Genomic DNA, 16,401 nt, shown 5'->3' with positions numbered 1-16,401 from the left:
TTGAAAAGAGGAACTCTGTCCTGCCCGACGGTGTGGGGCTGGTTGCTGGTGTTCTGGAGCAGGTGTGTGTCTGTCAGTCACGACAGGCGTGCCTGCCGGGCAGTTCACTCACTGCGCGCATCTGCAGCGTGAGCCTCTCCCGTGGCTGGACTGCCGTCCTCAGGGCCAGAGACCCTGTGCTTTGCCATCGCTGAAGATGAACTCAGCCTTGTGCAGGGGGAAGGGGTGTTTGTCAGCTCTGCAGTGTGGGGCGGGGGCGGAGGGGGTCCCTAGAGATGCAGGACTTCTCAGGCAAACTCGGAGAGGCGTCTTGTTCCAGCACCGCCCTCCCCTCCCCTCCCCTCCCGCCCTCCCCTCCCCTCCCCTCCCCTCCCGCCCTCCCCTCCCCTCCCCTCCCCTCCCCTCCCACCCTCCCCTCCCCTCCCCTCCCGCCCTCCCCTCCCCTCCCCTCCCGCCCTCCCCTCCCCTCCCCTCCCCTCCCCTCATCCCTGGAGCTCACCAGCGCTGTGCACCCCGAGCACTCGGGCAGTGGGAGTGTCGGTGTGACTACATCTCAGCTCTGCCCAGGCTGGCTCAGGACCCGCTCTCTGGGCTCGCTGAACTGGGAAACTGGCCGGCCGGCCGTCCACCTCTGGTGCCCAGGGTGGCTTTGGTCTCCTCTGCTGTTTTGCTGTGGCCTTGTCTTTGTGGTTTCAGACCTTAGAAAACAACCTTCGTTCTTCTTAGTGGCTTTGGGGCGGGGTAGTGACAGTACCTGCACGTGTTTAGTCTGGAAGTGACCAGCGAGATGCTCACTTCTTCCCAGCATCTTTATAAACAAGTAGATTTTGACATCGTGTGTGTGCTTCAACCCAGGACAGTTCTTAACCTCATGTATGCTCACTCTGTTAACTGGATGAAATGCGCGATGCGAGGGCTGTGGGTTGAGTTTATTCGGTGTCTGAGCACAGGGGCCTGGGAGGCAGCGTCTCGGAGGCCCCAAGGAGCTGCTCGGAGAGGTGGACACAGAGCCGGGATGGTGTGAATGTTGGTGAAGGCACTGCTAGCAGCCAGATCTCGGGGGGGGGGGGGGTGCTGCTGCTGGCCTCGAGGATCTTGTAGGTCATGACTCCAGTGCTTCGCTGCATGTGGGACAGAGCAGGAATCTGGGGCTGACGCCCTTCTTCAGCATGCATGTTGCCTCTCCAGGGGCCCAGGCATCCAGAACACAGCCTGCTTCGTCCTGCCCTCCCCTCAGAGGGTTCTTGGACGCCGCGACGCCAGTGGCCAGTGACTTGATCCTTGTGGGGCCGAGTGGCGGGCAGCCTGCTTCGTCTGCACCCATTTGGCCAGTGAAGGCCTCTCTGAGTTGGCTTCTGAGCCCTTTTGACCAGTCTGTTACTGTCTGATGGCCCCTGCTTCCCGTTCTATTTGTTTATCTGACTGTCAGGCCTCAGTTGCAGCCTTGTGTCAGGCAGGCCTGCTGTTGTGGAGCGCGGCCGGAGCACACAGGCTCAGGAGCTGTGGTGCACAGGCTTGGCTGCTGTGCAGTATGGAGGATCTTCGCTCCCCCGCCAGGGCTTAACGTACCCCCTGCACTGGAAGAGAGTCTTCGCCATTGGGCCACCAGGGAGGCCCCTGGTGTCGCTGCTTTCTGTGTAGTGGGATGCTCCAGGCTCTTGTATGTCCCCTCCTCCAACCCAGAACTGGCGTTCTCCAAGGGGCCTTCTTGCTGTTTATGGACATGTGGGGCCTTGAGACCCTGGAATTGGGGTGTGCTTACGTGGATAATGACGTCTAAAGTTAATGTCTCTTTTTCTTCCCAAACAACACAAATTAAAATGCTGTCTGTTTTCCCTGGTTTCATCTGCTTTGTTGTTCTTCTCATTTAATGTTTGTTCAGTTCAGTCACTGTCGTGTCCAACTCTGCGACCCCACAGACTGCAGCACGCCAGGCCTCCCTGTCCATCACCACTTCCTGGAGCCTGCTCAGACTTACGTCCATCAAGTCAGTGATGCCATCCAGCCGTCTCATCCTCTGTTGTCCCCTTCTCCTCCTGCCTTCAATCTTTCCCAGCATCAGGGTCTTTTCCAAAGAGTCGGTTCTTTGCATCAGGTGGCCAAAGGATTGGAGTTTCAGCTTCAGCATCAGTCCTTCGAATGAATATTCAGGGATGATCTCCTTTAGGATGGACTGGTTGGATCTCCTTGCTGTCCAGGGGACTCTCAAGAATCTTCTCCAACACCACAGTTCAAAAGCATCAGTTCTTCAGCACTCAGCTTTCTTCACAGTTCAACTCTCACATCTATGCGTGACTCCTGGAAAAACCATACCTTTGACTAGATGGACCTTTGTTGGCAAAGTAATGTCTCTGCTTTTCAGTATGCTCTCTAGGTTGGTCATAGCTTTTCTTCCAAGGAGCCAGCGTCTTTGAATTTCAGGGCTGCAGTCCCCGTCTGCAGGGATCTTGGAGCCCAAGGAAATGGTCTCTCACTGCTTCCACTGTTTCCCCGTCTATCTGCCATGAAGTGATGGGACTGGATGCCATGATCTTAGTATTCCGGATGTTGAGTTTTGAGCCAGCTTTTTCGCTCTCCTCTTCACTTTCTGCCGTAAGGGTGGTGTCATCTGCGTCTCTGAGGTTGTTGACATGTTTGGCGTCTACCTGCTTAGCCGTTATTGTGGTGGGATTTTAGCATAAAATTCACCGTCTTGATCGTTTTTGAGTGTGCGGTGAAGTATGTTCACGTTATTGCGGCGCAGAGCTCCAGGACTTTTCCGTCTTGCGAAACTGAAACCGCCCCCATGAACAGCTCCGCCCCCCAGCGCCCCTTCCGCTTCCGGTCTCCGAGCCTGGCTACTCGGGGCCCTTCACGTTAGTGGGCCACACGCCACCTGCCTGTGCTCCATTCAGCCCACTCGCTCGGCCGTGTCCGACTCTGTGGCCCCATGGATTGCAGCACGCCAGGCCTCCCTGTCCATCACCAACCCCCGGAGTTCACTCAGACTCGCGTCCATCGAGTCAGTGATGACATCCAGCCTTCTCATCCTCTGTCGTCCCCTTCTCCTCCTGCCCCCAATCCCTCCTAGCATCAGTCTTTTCCAGTGAGTCAACTCTTGGCATGAGGTGGCCAAAGTATATGACGTGCTTGTTTCTCTGAGCGTCCTGTCTTCAAGGTCTGTACTGGGTGGAGCAGGTGTCAGAACCGCCTTCCTTTTCAAGGCTGAGCAGTGTTCCAGTGTGTGGGAGGACCACATTTTGCTTACTGGTCATTTGCTGCCAGGCGTGTTTCCGCTGCTGGGGAGGACGCTGCTGCGAGCGTGCTGGGCACGTGCCTCCCCAGAGCCCTCTGAATTGTGTCGGTGCGCAAGCAGGCGGGGCTTGCAGGCCCCCGCTGATTTTATTTGTAACTTTTGGAGGAGCTGTCGTGCAGGTTCGTGCCGCAGCCGCACCACTTTCCATCGCCCCAGGCACCGCGAGGAGCTGTGTGTGAGCGCAGGGCCCGGGCAGTAGCCGGGGCGCTGCTGTGGCCACTGGGGAGGGTCCCCTGTCCAGGGAGGGCTTGGCAGGGAAGACAGGGCAGACCGGCGCCTGCTCGGCTGTGGGCACAGCCAGGGAGGGCAGCTGTCCTCAGGAGAGCACAGCCTGAGGGCCACACCGCCTTCCAGACTGTTCCTCAGGGAGCCTCCGTGTGGGCTTGTAGCGCCATGAATCAACCCTGCGTGCCTCTGAACGGGACAGAGGGGGCTCCTCGAGTGCGGCGCTCTGTTCCGGCTTCTCGCGCTTCAGCTCCTGCTTTCGGGAGCCTCCGTGTCCTCGCGCGCGCGGCCGTGCATTCACGCTCCTCCTCTCTCTGTCCCTCCGGCTGGTGGCGGGCCTTTGAGGAGCTTCATTTCCAGGCTGCCCCGGAGGCTCTGGGCTCTGCACGCTCGCGGGTGGGCACCAGGCACATTCTGACGGGCGGCGCCGCCGGTCGCCTTGGCCGGGTGCTGCGCCGCAGCTCCCCACGGTGGCGCCGCAGTGTGTTCCTCCGCGGCAGCGCCTGGCGCTGGGGCTGCTGGCTGGCAGCGCTGTTTCCCAGTTTAACCATTTCGCTGGCCTCACTTTGTGGCTTACTTTGCATTTCTCTGACGATCAGTGAGATTGAGCGACTTGCCATGCGTGTTTGAGCCTCTTTTCTGCGATGCACCTCATCAGGTCTTTTGCTCACTTGGCGCCGGGCTAGCTGACTTCATTTATTGATGTCTAAATGATTTATGTGTCATGGATGTGAAGCCCCCATTCTGTGTGTGTGGTGCAGATATCTCCTACTCTGTGGCTGCCTTTCGACCCTCTTGGTAGAACCCTCTGATAAGTGGAAGTTCTTTTTTTTTTTACTTCACCATAAAATAGTCCAGCTTACCAATTTTTTTCCTTCATGGTTAGCAGTTTTGGGTCCAGTTTAGAAATCTTTGCCCACTCCAAAGCCATGCTCACTTCTGAAAGCTTTCCGTGTAAAATGCCCCTGAGGCGGCCTCTGGTGCGGGCGTGAAGTATGGGTCCAGGTGTGGCATTCTTTTCTGTTGGGACATCCAGTTGTCCCTGCACCTGTGGTTGAAAAGGTACTTTTAACCCTCACAGAAAGCCTGCGTTCTTAGGACTAGGGCCCACATTCTCAGATGGGAAACCGAGGCTCAGAGGGGAGCAGCATTTTGCTAAACGTCACAGAGCTGACAAGTGGCAGAACCGAGGTGTGAGCCCACACGTGATTCCAAAGCCAGTGCTTTCCCTCAGTTCTCAGCTCCTGTCTGCAGAATGTGCGGCTGAGCCAGCAGGCCTCCTCGCAGGCGGCCCTGTGGGCCTAGGGCTTGAGCCAGCCAGACACGTGGAGCCCGAACATGTGAGGTATGCTCAGGTGGTGTGCGACCCTCACACACGAGGGGGCCCAGGACACCGCCCTGCTTGGGCCCCATGCACACACGCACATTTGGGCCCCATGCACACACGCACATGAGCACGTGCACACGGGCATGCCGATGGTAGCAGCCGTTCCGGGGGCTGGGGCTTCCCTCTGGCTCACTCAGGCATCTCCAGGCACCAGCCTCTCACGAGCGCGGAGGTGAACCAGCTCCTGTGAGGCCGCGAGTCTGAAGCTGGTAGGAGCCGTGCCTAGACGTGCTATGACAGCAGGAAGCACGTCATTCCGCGGGTATGACAGCCTCGCCGCTTAGCTTGGGCTCCAGCAGAAAGGTCCCACACGGGTGGCAGCTCTGAGGGTGGGCGCTCACGAGAGGCAGGAGCCGGGGGCAGCAACTGCCCCCGTCCGAGAGGGGAGGGGCTGCTGGAGAGCACCACCAGGCCTGGCGAGGGCCTCTCCCAGGGGCCCATGGGGACAGCGACGGGCTGGGAGCCAGGAGCGAGGCCTCCTGCGCGTGCTGAGTCCTGTTTGCTGCCAGCCGCTTGTTTCAAGTTGTGAGATTGCCTGTGCACAAGGGCACGGAGACGGAGACCTAAGCGGGAGAGGAGTGCCAGGCGGGAAGGAGTCTCGTCTCCCTGCCCCCGCCCCCGCCCCTGCCCGGCCTGCACGCTCGGCCCCTCTGTGAGTCCTCCCGCCCCCAGCGCAGCCTGCGAGGACACGGATGTCCTCCCTGACTCCCTGACTTTGGGCCCTGTCTCTGCAGTGAAAGGCGAGGGCCGGCCTGGGGCGGCCGCCTGCCCCCTCTCCTCCGTTGTCCCAGCTCTCCATCACCTGCCGCCTGTGGCCCCTCGGGCCCTGTGTGGGTGCGTCTGTTCCCTGGCTCGCCTGCGAGTAGCCCCGGGCAGGCCCCTGCTCGCCCTCCTGGGGTCGAGAGGCCAAGGCAGGACTAGGGGGACTCAGGTCCTGCGCCCCCGCCGTCCCCTGTGGTCCCCGGGGCTCCCGCAGCAGCCTCTCTGGGCGGCCCCCACGGCCTTTCCCAGGTGGGAGGGACCCGGCCTAGAATCAGGGCTCGGGGGCACCGCCCCCAGTGAGTGAGACTTCTCTTGGCTCTCAGGAGGCGTTCCGGCGGCACCGCGGGCTGCAGCTCCTGGCCCTAGTGGAGGGCGTGCTGCCCCGCCATGGCCGCGGCCGCCGCGGCGCCTGGCGCATCTCCCTGAGCAAGCCCAGCGAGAAGGAGCAGCACCTGCTGATGGCGCTGGTGGGCGAGCAGGGTGAGCTGCGCAGGGTGAGCCGGGCGGCGCGCGGGGCTCGGCGGGGCCGCCTCCTGGGTCATGGGGAGAGGGGGAGGGCGGATCCAGACGGGAGGACGCAGGCCTGTGTGCCACGTGGGGTCTGAGGGCCTGGGGTCGAGCGCCTCGCGGCCACGGCGGTGCTGATGGGGCCCTCTGTGCAGGCGTGGTGCCCACGCAAGACGTGCTGTCCATGCTGGGCGACATCCGCAGGAGCCTGGAGGAGGTAAGAGCGCGGGGTGGTGGAGGCACGGTGGGGCGCGGCCTGATCCAGCCCCCGAGGGGCGTGGAGCCACCCGCAGCCGCCTTGTGAGCCGTGTGAGACGGCAGGTGTGGACCCAAGCCACGGAGCGGGGTGGTCAGGAGAGGCGCAGAGTGGAGAGGGCCTCGGGGTCTGGGAGGGTGGCATTCCCTGGGTGTCTGCCCAAGGAATCCTGCAGAGCCTGGTGGGCAGTGGAGCACCGCACATTTCCAGAGGCATGGGAGGGTCACCACGCGCTCCTGGGGACCTGGGCTGAGGGGACAGGCTGGCAGACCCCCCCCCTTACTCACCTCTCCCCTTGAGGACAGCCCGTGTCCTCCAGGCCCTGTCCACTCGCTGGCATCCAGGCCCTTATCAGTCCCCTTCATGCCCGCGGGCCTGCAGTGTCCACGGCAGAGCTGAGGTACAAGAGCCTGGGCCCCCCTCCTATCTCCTGCGTGCCAGGCCGAGAAGGGTGGCGCCACGGAGGCTCCCTCTTGGTGTGGGGCTTCTCGATAAGCGCACGGAGTGCTGAGGGACAGACTGGGTTCTCCTTGGGCTCATTGCCAGCCGGGGCTGTGAGCAGGGAAAGCAGCCCTGTTGAGTCCTGCTGGTGCCTGTCTAGATGAGAGCAGAGAGGAGATGCTCCCACCGGGGGCACGGCCGGGCTCTGCCCCAGACGCCCCATGCGGCACCGTGTGGGGCTGGCTGTGAGCTGTGAGGTTCGCGACAGGGCGGGGCTGGTGGGCTCCGCCTTGTGTACAGGCCCTCCTGCCTCTTCCCACCCAGGGGTGTGGGTCTTTTGGCTTCACCAGACACTTCATTCAGATGGATTTGGCTGAAAGGCACACTGGGGCTTTATTGTTATTTTAGCAAGGAGTACTTGTTAAAAACATGCATGTGTTGTTTATTTGGCCCCACCGGGTCTTCACGGCAGCGCTTGTGATCTCCAAGCTTGGTGACCGTGAGCAGGACCTAGAGCTGTGGTGTGACGCGGCCTTACTTCCCTGACCAGGGGTGGAACCCGGGGCTCTTGCATTGGGAGTGCTGAGTCTTAGCCACTGGACCACCAGGAAAGCCCCTGGGCTGGGTCTTTGGAAGGACACAAGTGGGCAGGTTTCGCGTGTGCATTGGTGGTGAATCCAGCAGGGAAAACTGAACCTGGATAACGTAAAAAGTGGGAAAGCACTGGAAGGCCATTCACGGGAAGAAGAGCTGATCCCGGCCTTGGAAAGGAGGCCCGCAGCAGAAAGCGCCCCCAGGTCTCTGCTCTGCAGGCGGCACCCCCTGCCCGCCCCGGCACCTGTCATTTGGGGATGGCACCTCACCTTCTCTGCCCCTGGGCCTGAGACACTGACTGGAGAGAGTCTGCCCAGCCCAGGGGGTGAGGGGGTGGGGCACAGCAGCCACTTGCCCACGGCCAGCTGCCCACCCGAGACAGCCCACAGTGTGGGAGTGCTGGGCAGCTCAGTGACTCTGGTGACCATTCCGGCAGGAATAGGAGGCTGGGGTCAACCCAGGACATGGACACCCACCCCAGGGCAGGGTGGGAGCTGAGTTTCCAGAGCCAGGTGGGGCAGGTGTGCAGTGGAGAAAGTGCGGAGGCCCCCAGCTGCCCTGTCTGTGCCCACTTGGGTGGGGCAGTGTGGTCTGTGACAGCCAGTTCACGGTGGCCTCTGGGGATTGGGTACCCCCAGGTGGGCGTGGGGCCGGACGTCAACCAGTCGGGTCAGAGGCACGGCGGGCCTGCTAGAGGAGGCTGGGGCCCTCCGCTGAGGGTGGTGGGCTCAGGCAGGGTCCTCTCCCAGCAAGGTACCAGGCCTGTTCCCCATCCCTGAGCCCTAGTCCCATAGGCCCTGGGGGGAGCCCAGCACCCAGGGCCCCAGCTAAGGAACTGGGCCCCTCCCCCCCCCCAGATTGGCATCCAGAACTACTCCACCACCACCAGCTGCCAGGCCCGGGCCACCCAGGGGCGCAGTGACTACGGGACGCTCTTTGTGGTGCTGGTGGTCATCGGCGCTCTCTGCGTGGTCATCATCGTACTCGGCCTGCTCTATAACTGCTGGCAGCGCCGGCTGCCCAAGCTCAAGCATGTGGTGAGCCAGCTGGGGCGGGTGGGGCCGGGGGCCGGGCCCGGGGCTGCCCTGAGGGGGTGCCCGCAGGTCGGGCATCTGAAGCTGTGTCCTTGGGCTGGGACGGGTGACTGCATTGAAGCACTTGGGCGGAGGAAAGCGCCAGCCTCGCTCAGGTGCTGGAGGTGCGGGGCGTGGGCCGTAGCCCACGGGCGACAGCCCCAGGAGGAGCCCCTTTAGAAGGCGTGGGTGGTGAGAAAGGGGTCCGCTGGTGCCCGGGGGTGGGGCCCCCGGCTGCTGGGTGGGAGGCTCGGTGGTCATCTTAAAGGCTTAGAGCTGGGGAAGACGCGGCCGAGGGCCTTGCGGGGTCAGGGCCGGCGAAGGGCCGGGGTGCGGGCGCGGGGTCCAGCGCGCTCGCCCAGCGGCCCCTCCCGCCGCAGTCGCACGGCGAGGAGCTGCGCTTCGTGGAGAACGGCTGCCACGACAACCCCACGCTGGACGTGGCCAGCGACAGCCAGTCGGAGACGCAGGAGAAGCAGCCCAGCCTGAACGGCGGCGGCGCCGTCAACGGCCCGGGGGGCTGGAGCGCGCTCATGGGGGGCAGGCGCGACCCCGAGGACTCGGACGTGTTCGAGGAGGACACGCACCTGTGAGGGGCTGTGCCCCGCCCGGCCCTCGGCGCAGGGCCCCCCGCTTCCCCTGACTCAGGACGCGCCCCGGCCCCGCCCCCGTCCCCGCCCGACGCCCCTCGAGGCCGCCCCGGGACCCCATTAAAGCCGTCCGGAGAGCACGCCGGCCCGCGTCCCCTGCGCGCCTCGTTCTTGTGCTGGGCGGGGGCGGAGGGGCGGGCGGGTTGCGGGCGGGGCGCCGCCTGCCCTCGGTCCTCCGGTCGCCAGGCGCCGCTAGGGAGCGGGCGGGGCGGGCGCTTATATCCGGAGGCCGGGGCGGGCGGGCCGTGCTGATATCCGGCGGGCGCCGCCGCCCGAGGTGGCTCGGCATCGGGGCGTCTGCGCCATGGACACCTGCGACCTGTTCTCTAGCTGCAGGAAGGGGGACGTGGGCCGAGTGCGGTGAGGACGCGAGGTCCCCGGGAGGGCGCGGGGGCGGTCCGTGGAGCGCCCGCTGGGGGTGGGGGGAGGGCACGGGCCGACCCAGGCGTGGACCCCAGCCCCCGGCCGGCGCCCGAGCTCCAAAGCAGGGCCCTGCGGGTCGAGGAATTCCTCCGAGCGGGGACGTGGGTGCTGGCGTGACTTGTCCCGAGGTTCCGGTGGCCTTAGGGTTAGGACTGTGACGCGGACGCCCGGAGGAGGCACAGAGGGAGGAGGGAAGAGAAGGGCCCTGCGGTCAGATCCTGGGGGCGGGCCTGGGATCCCCGACGTGGCTACTGATGAGCCACGGACCGGTGCTGGGAACGTCTGGGGCCGGAGTCAGGCTCCGGTTGTCGGAGAGCCTGGGTGCTGCCATCGCCGTCACCGCGGCCGCGCCGGAGGCGGTGCGGCTTGCTTGGGAGGTGAGGCGCCTACTGTTTTCCTTCCCCGTCTTCTCCTGGAGCCCTCCCTGGGGCTAGTCCCGACTTTTGAGTCCTGCTGCCTCGCTGGGGACCTCCCCAGGTCGGGTGCCCCTTGGGGTTTACTTGGTAGCCTCCAAAGCCTGGTGCTCTTCAGAGCACACTGGGTCCCTCCCGCCTGGGCATGTGCTGAGGCCTCCAGCATCCTCAGTGGTCGCCCCTACCCTAGCCCGTCTGACGCCCACCTTAGGGAGTCTCCCGTTCTTCCCTCCCGCGCCTCCGGGACCCTGCAGGCCTCCTGCTGGGCGGCCCCTCCCAGCGCTGTCAGCGGGTGCTCAGCCTCTCCAACGCCGAGGCCCCTGACGCCCACGCTCCCACGTCCACACCCTGTCCTGGCTGCTTGGCCTTCAGCGCCTGTCCCGCGCTGTCTCTGCCTCACCTGCCCTCACCGGGGGAGGCTTCCCTCCTTCTCCTCCTGGAGGCCTTCTCTAACCCCGTCCCCCCTGCCCAGGTACCTGCTGGAGCAGCGAGAAGTGGAGGTGAACGTGCGGGACAAGTGGGACAGCACCCCCCTGTGAGTGCCGGGCAGGGGGGAGTGGGGCAGCACCCCCTGTGAGTGCCGGGCAGCGGGGAGTGGGGCAGCACCCCCTGTGAGTGCCGGGCAGGGGGGAGTGGGGCAGCACCCCCTGTGAGTGCCGGGCAGGGGGGAGTGGGGCAGCACCCCCTGTGAGTGCCGGGCAGGGGGGAGTGGGGCAGCACCCCCTGTGAGTGCCGGGCAGGGGGGAGTGAGGGGAGCGGGGTGGAGGCCTGCGGGCCTGACGGCGCCCTCGCCCCATCCCCTCAGGTACTACGCCTGCCTCTGTGGGCACGAGGAGCTGGTGCTCTACCTGCTGGCCAACGGTGAGTGCAGGGTGGGCGGTGGGCGCATTCCTGCACCCCCTTAGGGGTGCTCTCAGAACCTGTCCCCCGACTCCCATCTCCAGGGCCCAGCTCAGCATCTGCCCAGCGCCCAGGAGGCCAGTCTGACCGGCGTGAAGTCCCACAGGGCCTCCCAGCTGCGCCTCCCGCAAGCTGGAGAGCCTGGCCGCGTCCGAGCTGCCCCGTGAAGTGTGCCCCTCTGCCCCCAGCCAGCCCCGCCGGCACCACTGCTTTTCCTCGGCGCCTGGGCATATGCCATTCTCTCTATTCGGACGGCCCTTTCCCAGGGGCTCGCTTGGCTCAGATCCCTGCCCCTTGTCTGCCCTGGCGCCTCCACCGCACCCCTGTGGCAGCTGCACCAGAGCCACCCTTCACCTTCTCAGCTTTCTTCAGAGCCCCTGAAGCTAACTGTGTGTGTCTTCCTGCCCCTGGAAGCCCAGTTTTCTGCGGACAGGGGACCATCTGTCTGTGGTGTGTCCCCGGGGCCCAGCATAGGTCAGGCTGGCCTCCAAGGTGTCTGTGTGCCCGGTGGCGAGTGCCCAGGGCCTGGCGGGGAGGGTGCTGGGGCAGGGCGGTCCCGGGGCCCCGTGTGTGTCTGTGCGTGTGGGAGGGTGAGCACTTCCCCGTCCCCAGCCGTGGCGTGCAGCCCTAGGCCCCGCTGACGGGCAGCTCTGCTGCCCTCAGGAGCCCGCTGCGAGGCCAACACCTTCGACGGTGAGCGCTGCCTCTACGGCGCGCAGAGCGACGCCATCCGCCGGGCGCTGCGTGACTATAGGCAGGTGACGGCCTCCTCCCGGCGGCGGGACCTCTACTATAGCTTCCTGCTGCGGTGAGCCGGCCTGCCGGGGCCTGCGCCGGGGAGGGCTCTCCTGCTGCACGGGACTCTGGGCACACTGCTGAGCCCCCCGCGGCCCACAGGCTCCTGGAGCAGGGCCTCCACAGCGACGTGGCCTTCGTGGTGCACGGCAAGTCCTTCCGGGCGCATCGCGGCATTCTGGGCGCGCGCAGCACCTACTTCGCCCACATGCTCGACACCAAGTGGAAGGGCAAGAGCATGGTGGTCCTCAGGCACCCCCTGGTGCGTCAGCGGGCGCTGGGGGAGGCGCGTGTGGTGTGGCCGTCTCTGACCCTGTCTCTGCCCACAGATCAACCCCGTGGCCTTCGGGGCGCTGTTGCAGTACCTGTACACAGGTGAGCCGCACTCAGTGGGCAGGGGCTGCGGCACCAGACATGGCCTTGGGGCCGCCGTTTCCCTCTTGGGCTCGTCTGCCATGGTGGGACGGTGCAGCTGCCGCCTCGGCCGGCTTGTCCACCCATGGTCTGAGGTCCTCTTGCTGTCCTGGGGCCTGAGAGCTCGGACAGCGGCCCTGTAGCCCAGTGGTTGGGCAGATGGATCACCTGCCTCCTGGGGGTTCGGGGGGCAGCCGAGGGGTTCCTCAGTCCCTGAGTCTCCCCCCCGCACTGTCCCCACACCCAGGCTGCCTGGACGTCGGCGTGGAGCATGTCAGCGACTGTGAGCGCCTGGCCCGGCAGTGCCAGCTGTGGGGCCTGCTCGGTGCCCTGGAGGCCAAGTGTGAGTGGGGCCGTCCCGGCCTCAGGCCCTGGGCTCGGGCGGGCGCCTGCGGGCGGCCCACCCCCTGAAGCGGCACGCTCTTCCCCGCAGTGGCCTCCAAGCCGGGTGTGTGCATGAAGGTGCTGACTATCGAGCCCCCCCAGGCGGACCCCCAGCTGCGGGAGGACCTGGCCCTGCTGGCTGACTGCGCCCTGCCCCCTGAGCTCCGGGTAAGGCCCCGCCCTGGGCTGCAGGTTAGGCCCAGAGCCTGGCGCTTCCCTTTTCTGAGCCCCTCTCTCGCTCTGTCGGCTCTCGTGTCTAACTCAACCCCTGGAACAGCGTCACCTTCCAGGGTGAGCTAGGACCGGCCCGGGCCAGGCTGCTCTCCCTGGCGCCTGCCCTGAGCCTGCCCCGCCTCCCCCCAGGGCGACCTCGGGGAACTGCCCTTCCCCTGCGCCGGCCTCAGCAGCTGCCCCGACGTCTGCTTCCGCGTGGGCGGCTACGACTTCCTCTGCCACAAGGTAGGTGGCTTCGCCCGCAGACGCCCGCCCAGCCCTGCTCCCGGGGCAGCCCTGCCTGAGCCCAGCCTCCCGCAGGCCTTCTTCTGTGGCCGCAGCGAGTACTTCCGGGCCCTGCTGGACGACCACTTCCAGGAGAGCGAGCAGCTGGAGGCCTCAGGCGGCCTCCCGGCCGTCACCCTGCACAGCATCTCGCCCGAGGTCTTCACACACGTGCTGTACCATGTGTACAGCGACCACACCGAGGTGCGCCATACGTCCGACCGGCGAGGGGAGCGTGCGCCCGTGTGGACTGCGCCTCCAGCCAGAGTGCGCTGGGGACCCCAGGATGCCTTCAGCTGCCCCGAAGGCAGCCAGCGTGTGTGCGGTCCCGTCATAGAGACCCCAAGAAACAGCGGCTGAGGAGGAGGGCTTATCTCTCCCTTCTCTGCGGTGATGCCCAGGGCAGGGACAGCACCCAGCTGGGAGGGCTCAGTGGGGCAGAGCACCCTCTGTAGGCTCCCGTCATGGCCACTGCTGGACGAGGGGATGCCCGAGTGGGGGCCTGCCCCGCAGCAGCAGGCGCGGGTCTCAGGGTCGTGCGGGTCTCAGGGCCGAGCCGGCCTGTGCCGTGAGCCCCAGGGGCCCGCCTTCAGTCTCCAGGTGCCCTCCCTCACCCTCTGTCGTTGCAGCTGCCGCCAGAGTTGGCCTACGACGTGCTGAGCGTGGCCGACATGTACCTGCTGCCGGGCCTGAAGCAGCTGTGTGGCCGCAGCCTGGCCCAACTGCTGGATGAGGACAGTGTGGTGGGGGTGTGGCGTGTGGCCAAGCTGTTCGGCCTGGCGCGCCTGGAGGACCAGTGTACCAAGTACATGGCCGGGGTCATCGAGAAGGTGAGTGTGGGCCCCGGGCGGCCGGGCCTGGGTGGAGGACGGACCCTGATCCGGCCTGTCCACAGCTGGTGCATCAGGAGGACTTCGTGGAGGCCGTGCGGGAGGAGGCCGCGGCCGTGGCCGGCCGGCAGGAGACGGACTCCATCCCACTGGTGGACGACATCCGATTCCACATGGGCAGCCTGGTGCAGACCCGCCACGCCATGGAGCAGGCCGCACAGCGCCTGCGGGTGCTGGAGGAGCTGCTGGTGTCCATCGGCCTGGACTGCTGACCGCCACACGGGGCTGTCAGGGAGCCGGGGGCGTCCCGGTGGCGGCAGCGGCTCTCTCCACTCTGCTTGGGGCCCCGGGAGGTTCGCCTGGGGATGAGGCCTTTCTCAGCACAAACCAGCCCCCGAGCTCCGGGGCTGGGCACCACTCAGGGCATCCTGGGGTGAGGGTCTCTGAAGGCCTTCCTCCAGCCCCCGCCCCTCCTGCCATGTCTCCCTGGGAGAGCTGGCTTATTTGCACAGAGCCGCCACGAGGGGGCCACAGTGTCAGCGTGGCAATAAAGCTTGACTTCACTGTGGGAGCCTGTGTGCCAGGACGGGGTAGGGGGCCTCATTGACGAGATGGTGTTGGCCGGGGCCCTGAGACCTGCCCGCCGGGACCCGCCCTCTGCCAGGCAGGCTCCTCTTGCTGAGGTCAGCCTGTCCCCCACCCTCGGGGGCCAGGGCACGTTTGGAGGAGCCAGCAGTTGCTTCCCTGGCGACGAGGCAAGCCGTCTGCGGTCTGGTATACACTTAGTGAGCCCCGCTGTTCTTACCGCCGTGGGGCTAAGGACAGAAGTCACTGTCTGTGTGACCTCAGCCCGGAGCCCAGCTCCCCATGCCTGCTTCTAAGCAAACGCTCGAATCAGTGTTCAGACATGTTACTGGTGAAAATGATCCGTGCATTCTATCTCAAGCCTAGACCCCAGCAGTGTTCACATCTGGGGAAGTAGACCAACCACCAAGGAAAAATGCAGCGACGGGAAGTTCTCGGTAACACGGAGTGTAGGAGCAGCTTGTGCCCCCCAGGAGACAGCCTGACGGCACGGACGCTGCCCCATCATCCCGGGGGCACCAGAGCACAGCCACGGCCGATGTTTCTGTGTGGATTGTCAGCATTTGGGTCACTAATGACATTAAAATATCGCTTATTTTGATTACCCAGGTTTTTGGTGCTCCTAAGTTCTGTGCCCAAGGCAAGAGCTTCACTTGCCTCACCCTAGTTCTGGCCCTAACCCCAGAATAGTTTTTGCCCTTCTATAATAGCCTTCCCACCCGCAGGAACGAAGGCTCTGGATGTGTGCTTTGTTCCACCTGGAAAACTGCCTAGCCTTCAGGGCCGGGTCTCCCTGCAGCAGGCTGAGGAGGGGCTGGGGGCGGCAGAAAGCTGGGCGTGCAGTCCCAGGGCTGGGGCCGCCCGCCTTCCTGGAGCAGAAGTTCTGAGGGCATCAGCGGCTCTCACCTGGGTAAGGTCTGAGCCTCAGCCTTAGGTGGGGACTGATGAGGAAGAAGCTTCTGGAAGCCAGGCTGCGCGTCCCATTGGGACCTGTGCCGCGGCAGCTGGGCCCTGGGCTAGAGCCGCAGCGCCTGTCATTAGGGTGTGTGTGCGGCGCCGCCACCAGCCCCCGACCCCAACGCTGGTGTGCGTCCTGGGGTCCTGAGGGGCCCCTGCAGGAGTGGGGTCCACCCACTGAGTCTCACCGTGCCCTTGCCGTGTGTTGGGGGTGGGTAGGGGGGTGGTGCCACCAGCCCCCCACGCTGGTGTGCGTCCTGAGGGGCCCCGGGATGCGTGGGCTCAGCCCACAGCCTCGGCGGGAACTCTTCCTGAAGGCGGAACACGCGCAGCTGGACACGTGGCTCAGCCCTCTCGGTCTGTGGGGTCTCGGACCCTTGTGTGCTCTTCCCGAGGCCTCAGTCTCTGCAGCAGCTGCCGGGTGGGCTCTGAGGGTCTCTCCTGGCTCCTCAGCCCCAGTCGGGGCCCCGCCTCGCCCCCCACCTGCTCACCTGCGTGTCGGCCTCTGCGGGTGGGTGCAGCCCGGGTCTCCCTCCCCCAGAGCCTCAGGCGCACGCCTGGCTCCTCCCCAGCTCCCCTGCCCTCAGCTGCGGCCAGGCTCGCAGGGGACGCCTCTGGTTTAGAGCCTGCAAAGCCCCCTTGCCTCTCTGCTCTCCCTGCCGGCCAGGAGTACACCTTGGCAGGAGCAGGAGCTGGCACCTTGGTCCACGGGCAGGAAGCCCCGCACTTCAGGCAGGGCCGTGAGGGCAGGGGAGACGGGTGCGGCTGCCCCCAGCCTGCCTCGCCCCCAAGCCTGCCCCCTCGGGGGCTGCGTCCGCCCCGGGCTCCAGACGCTCCAGCCAGGGCCGTGGGCGCCGCCCAGCGGCTGGTCTTGGCGTTGCGGCCCCTGGCGGCACTGCCTCACACACCGTCCTGGGGGCTGCTGCCGCGACCTCAGCCCGGCCCCTCCGGCGCCCACTCTGTTCTCGCCTGGTGCCCCATCGGCTTTTCCTGCCCTGCTGCCCTTGGGCAA

At 65.4% G+C, this 16,401-nt stretch overlaps 2 protein-coding genes across 5 annotated transcripts in view; both read left to right on the top strand.

Moving 5' to 3' along the window:
* PODXL2 (podocalyxin like 2) overlaps nt 1–9,133 on the top strand; it is a 41,318-nt gene extending 32,185 nt beyond the window's left edge. The window contains exons 5-8 of the mRNA XM_068983158.1: nt 5,993–6,149; nt 6,332–6,393; nt 8,325–8,504; nt 8,921–9,133. Coding sequence (XP_068839259.1) covers nt 5,993–6,149; nt 6,332–6,393; nt 8,325–8,504; nt 8,921–9,133 — 612 coding nt within the window. The remainder of the gene's footprint in view (nt 1–5,992; nt 6,150–6,331; nt 6,394–8,324; nt 8,505–8,920) is intronic.
* Nucleotides 9,134–9,435: 302 nt separating this feature from the next.
* Nucleotides 9,436–15,009, top strand: ABTB1 (ankyrin repeat and BTB domain containing 1). Of its 4 annotated transcripts, XM_068981773.1 has the most exons (13): nt 9,436–9,550; nt 10,499–10,561; nt 10,832–10,887; nt 11,341–11,400; nt 11,590–11,734; nt 11,824–11,983; nt 12,051–12,096; nt 12,383–12,478; nt 12,569–12,687; nt 12,883–12,978; nt 13,054–13,221; nt 13,647–13,847; nt 13,913–15,009. In XM_068981773.1, exons 1-13 carry the CDS (start codon nt 9,495–9,497, stop codon nt 14,117–14,119), a joined length of 1,473 nt encoding a protein of 490 aa, XP_068837874.1. In that variant the 5' UTR covers nt 9,436–9,494; the 3' UTR covers nt 14,120–15,009. The 4 variants fall into 4 exon arrangements, with proteins under 4 accessions (XP_068837874.1, XP_068837875.1, XP_068837876.1 ...); XM_068981774.1 differs by lacking the exon at nt 11,341–11,400; XM_068981775.1 differs by lacking the exon at nt 11,341–11,400 and having other exon boundaries at nt 12,383–12,487.
* The last annotated feature ends 1,392 nt before the right edge of the window (nt 15,010–16,401 follow it).

This window comes from Capricornis sumatraensis, chromosome 10 (assembly GCF_032405125.1).
Source record: "Capricornis sumatraensis isolate serow.1 chromosome 10, serow.2, whole genome shotgun sequence".
NCBI classification, from domain to species: domain Eukaryota; kingdom Metazoa; phylum Chordata; class Mammalia; order Artiodactyla; family Bovidae; genus Capricornis; species Capricornis sumatraensis.
Note: the sequence above shows the minus strand (reverse complement) of the source record. Positions and strands in the feature narration are given on the sequence as shown.